Here is a 5,041-nt window from a genome sequence, read left to right on the forward strand (position 1 = left end):
ATGGGTTTATTTCCTAACAGCAGAACCACATACACAATCAGTCAGAGATGTCATAATATTACTAAAATTCCTGTTGCAACAGGGAAAATTAGTATCATAACTACATAATGTACATGTAGTACTGTTCTAGAAATAGAAAATACTTGTTACTGACCTTTGAAAAAAAGAACATTTTGGGGCAAATATTGACTGCAGCACAAAATTAGAGCTAACTCAGTACATGGAATATTTCCTTGAGAACTCTGTATATAGTATGCCTTAATATCTCATGACTACTATAAACATACCTACTAGAGGCTCTGAAGTAAGACATGCTGTAGCTCATTCAAATACCATGCTTTTAATAGAGAGGGCATTTGCTTGTGTCAGAGACGACTGACATTGGCAATTTTCACATTAGACATGATTATTAAACAATGGGATATATATATATATATTAATTCCTTAAAATGAAGAAGTAAATAGTAAGACTAGTATTCATCAATATCACAACAAAATGGAAATAAAATGTAAGAAATAGCAGAAGAAAAGGTTTAAGGGAAAATATTGAATTAAATACTGTGTATGTGTATATGCATGATTCTATACGAGTGTGTATGTGTGTGTGACAGTATCAAAGTATATGTGCATACGAGTGAATGATTATTGTGTGTTTTGTCAACAAAATTAAATCAAACAAGATTAGCTGCATGTTAAGAAATAATTGACATTTTAAGTAATAACTAAGTTGAAAATGTCAACCAGCATCAAATTTAGCGCCAATTTCATGTTTTGATTTGCTTGATAGTAGCGGCTATTGTCAAAGTTTGCACTTTGTGTGGTGTACAACTGCTAGCTGTCCCTGGCATTGCCTTGTTTTTAGAGTAAGGATTCGAGTCACTCATGAGCGCCAGAGTGCGAGCAACTGTTTGAATGTTTTTAAAGTACGGCCCCTGATGTTCTCCAATAGCTTGTCAAAAAGAATCATCACAACTTCCTTCTTCCTCCTATGACCACTTCAATCTCACAAGATTGTGTGTATGCTTATTTCATGCATAAAAATCCATTCATATCTCATGAAGCTTGTCACATAAGACACCATTGGGCAACACATTTACACACACAGTCATAGGCATGCACACAAACATTCATGCATACAAACACGAACATTCATGCATACAAACACAAACAGCAGAGAAAATGCAGCATAAACTAACATGTCTTCTTTTGACTTCAATGGTTTGCAAACTCAAAACATAATATTGCTGACGGTTCTCTTCCAAGCCATTTCTTCTCAACAAAAAATAACGACAAGAACCTTGTTTGCCAACTGAGCGAGTGTAAAGGAAAAACAACGAAAAACACCACCACCTACGGGACGCTCTCTTACCTTTCAGAAAATCATTGGCTGTTTTTTACAAAAGAGATGGGAAGAGAGAGGGAAATGCAAATGAGAAATGGGATCATTCAATGTATTTCATTTAGATTTGAATATTTAAGTCTGAGTATATCATTGCAACAAGACCTAAATTCTAAACACTAATACTGAATCTTGGTTCAACATATATCATCTATACAATGTTTAAAAAAAATGAGACTGTAAGACCAGCAGATTTAACCAATATATTGATCCATTGATAGGCATTAGCACAGCTCAACTTCATGAAAATTGTGAGAGTAAATAAAATTAAAACACTCTTATTAGTGAATGAATAAATAAATAATGAAATGAGATTGCTGCACATTCATATTAGTATGATCATTGTCTTCAACAAATAATGATGCATTCATATCAGGGTTTTAACCCAAGAGTGATGGGATGGCAAAAATACATGCCATTTCCATTATGTCTTTTTGTTTATTGGTTGTCTTTATACAGAGATGGCTCCACAGGTACTTAATTGCCAATGAGTCAATTACTAACATTCTGTATTTCACCTGTTTACTTTTTCCCTTGAATTTAGATTTTTTTCTTTCTTTCTTTTTTGGCAATATCATAATCATTGTAGTGTTAACAACAATAATGACATCAATATCAATAAAATAAAATAAAAAAAACATCCAAAAACTCAAGGAATGGGGAAAACATCCTTCTGCTGTAGGCATTCTAGCTGGATTATGGTAGATAAGCACTTGTGGAGCCATCTATGTAGATATAAAATCTAACACAGAAAGCAGCAGTAGACAGTGTGATTACCCATCACTATTGGGTTAACTATAAATTAACAAACTTGGAAAATCAACTTTATATGCTAATTATTTTTATAATGTTAGAGGGACAAACTGTAATAATCTTTTATCAAACAATTAACATTTACTGTATTCATATTGTATCAAAACCTTTTTTTCGTCAAACTCTAAACCACAATTCAAACCATTGCAACAACTTACCCCCAATACTACTGAAGTCTGTGTAACGACCAATTGCCCTCGATGGCCTGTGGATACACAATTAGCTTTAATATAAAAAAACACTTAGAAATAAAAAATCAAAAAATCTATTTAATAAAGAGATAAAATATGAGCAAGTGTCTGGGTGAAAGAAAATGAGTAACTACTTGGTTTAGATGGCATCAATAACAGAATGATTATGTTGGTAACAAACTTACTTAAAGCAGTTTTCTTGGTATATTGTTCTCCATATTCTATGTGCTGAAGGTCCTGCATAACCTGTGTATCGCTCAGGATTCAGCAATAGGTCAACATATTCACTATCCTCCGAACTCTCATCATCAATTTTGCAGAAGTTCAGCTGTGCATCATCGTGGGCTGCCCAGCGCTTAAAACCAACTTTGGATTCCTTGCTGAAATAGTAGAGGTTCCAATTAGCATCAATAATTCATAAGCCTATAAAAATATCACATGACCCTTTACTAAAAAGATCCTCTCCAGATGACAAATATGCAAAGACCTATGATAATAATAATAATAATGGTAATAATAACAACAATGATATTGAGACTACTAATAAAAACAGGTAATAATCATCATAAACTATGAATAAAAGATTTAAGAAATTAATAAATTAACTAAAATAAAATAAAATACAAAGAGCAAGTAATAGTAGACAAGAAATAAAGAAATCTAGGCCATATACCTTACCTGAGAGTAGTATTCAAGTAACCAAGGTCATTTTCTCCATCACAGTGTCCAGGCACCATGTGGGACTTTTCCTTCTGTTTCTTCTCACTTCTATCTATGGGAGCTCCCTTTATGCCCTCTGGAACCTGCCGCAGTAAGATGCACTTGTTATTCTTATTCTTGGATTGTTTTTGCAAAAGGATCTGCTCCTGATAGTTTTTGATTATAAAAAAATCTATAACATCATAAAAGCATGAATGTTTGAGGGTACATGACAGGATAAGAAAAAGAGACAGAAAGTAGGGGACAAAAACTAAGAAAGAACATAATCACAAATACTGAAAATCTGGTTTAAAGTAGGGGTAATACTGTATGGAGATGCATGCTGCTTCATCCTACAAAAGGAAGATCTTTTTGGCAGTCCTCACACAGTTACACAATATTTACAATATACAGCATGAAAATACATGGCATAGAATGAAATCCTGACAATTATTTCTGTGTGTTCTCAGTGATTTATGAAACCATGTGGAAAAGTACATTTCATATTCATCATGATGGTATGTTTCATGAAACCTGTAAAGCAAACCCTTCAAGCATTATATGTTTTACATTTCTGCATTTATGTGGTGCAAGAATAAAAAGAATAAAAAGAATCTCTCTCTCTCTCTCTCTCTCTCTCTCTCTCTCTCTCTCTCTTTCTCTCTTTCTCTCTTTCTCTCTTTCTCTCTTTCTCTCTTTCTCTCTTTCTCTCTTTCCTCTTCTTCTTTCTCTCTTTCTCTCTTCTCTCTCTTTCTCTCTCTCTCTCTCTCTCTCTCTCTCTCTCTCTCTCTCTCTCTCTCTCTCTCTCTCTCTCTCTCTCTCTCTCTCTCTCTCTCTCTCTCTCTCTCTCTCTCTCTCTCTCTCTCATTCATCCACCTACCTGCACACCTACCCACCTACATGCACAGTTACCCTTCCACCCACTCATCTGCACATTCACAAAACCCACCCACCCACCCAACTACCTGCACACTCACCCACCCACCAAACCAGAGGCTCATTCACCTCACTCACCCACCCATCCACCTACATATTCACCCATCCACCCACCTGGACATTCACTCACCAACCCATCCACCTACCTGGACACTCACCCACCCATCTACATACTTACCCATCCACCAGCACACTACTCACTCACCCATCCGCCCACCCAAATGTACATTCATTCATCCACCCACCCACCTACCTGCACTTACCCATCCACCCAATCACCTCACTCAAACATCCATCCATTCAATCACTCACTCACTCACCCACCCACTCACCCATCCATCTGCTCCCTCTCTCTAGCACCCATCCACCCACTCACTCACCCATCCCCCTACATATTTACTCACACACCCACCCAACTGCATATTCGCCCACCCACCCACCTGGAATTCATTCACCCACCCAACTGCATACTTACCCATCCACCAGCACACTGACTACCCATCCACTCACCCAAATGCACATTCACACACCCATCTGCCCAATCACTCACCTACCCACCAGAACTCACCTGCCCACTCATTCAATCATTCACCCACACACTCACTCATACACCCATCTGCCCACTCACTAACTTACCTACCTGCACATTCACTCACTAACCTACCCATTCACTAATTCAACCTCTCACTCACCCATTCACTCTTTCATCCACCCAGCCACACTCTCATCCACTCACCCTCCCTCCCAGAGTGTTTTCTTAAGGTATTATCAGCAGGAAACCCTTATAAGCAAATCACTGTTGCGAAAAATTCACAGCAAAGAAGCAAGGAAGAGTACGCAAACACATCACTTTGTTGAACTCTCATCGAGAACCAAACAGATAATTTTCAGCACCGAGATGCACAGATTTAGAATATAGTACAGACATTCATAGGTACTATCAAGTTCAACAAAGTAACACCGTGCCAAAACAAATCCTGGCTAAGGAAGTCTTTGAAACAGG

At 37.1% G+C, this 5,041-nt stretch overlaps 1 protein-coding gene across 1 annotated transcript in view; it reads right to left on the reverse strand.

The window, feature by feature from the left end:
• The window catches only part of Ero1L (endoplasmic reticulum oxidoreductin-1-like protein), a gene marked incomplete at its 5' end in the record, with an annotated part of 13,100 nt that extends 9,894 nt beyond the window's left edge, over positions 1–3,206 (reverse strand). The window contains 4 exon segments of the mRNA XM_070125606.1: positions 1,370–1,387; positions 2,371–2,417; positions 2,589–2,783; positions 3,082–3,206. Coding sequence (XP_069981707.1) covers positions 1,370–1,387; positions 2,371–2,417; positions 2,589–2,783; positions 3,082–3,206 — 385 coding nt within the window.
• Between the last annotated feature and the right edge of the window lie 1,835 nt (positions 3,207–5,041).

This window comes from Penaeus vannamei, chromosome 9 (genome assembly GCF_042767895.1).
Source record: "Penaeus vannamei isolate JL-2024 chromosome 9, ASM4276789v1, whole genome shotgun sequence".
NCBI classification, from domain to species: domain Eukaryota; kingdom Metazoa; phylum Arthropoda; class Malacostraca; order Decapoda; family Penaeidae; genus Penaeus; species Penaeus vannamei.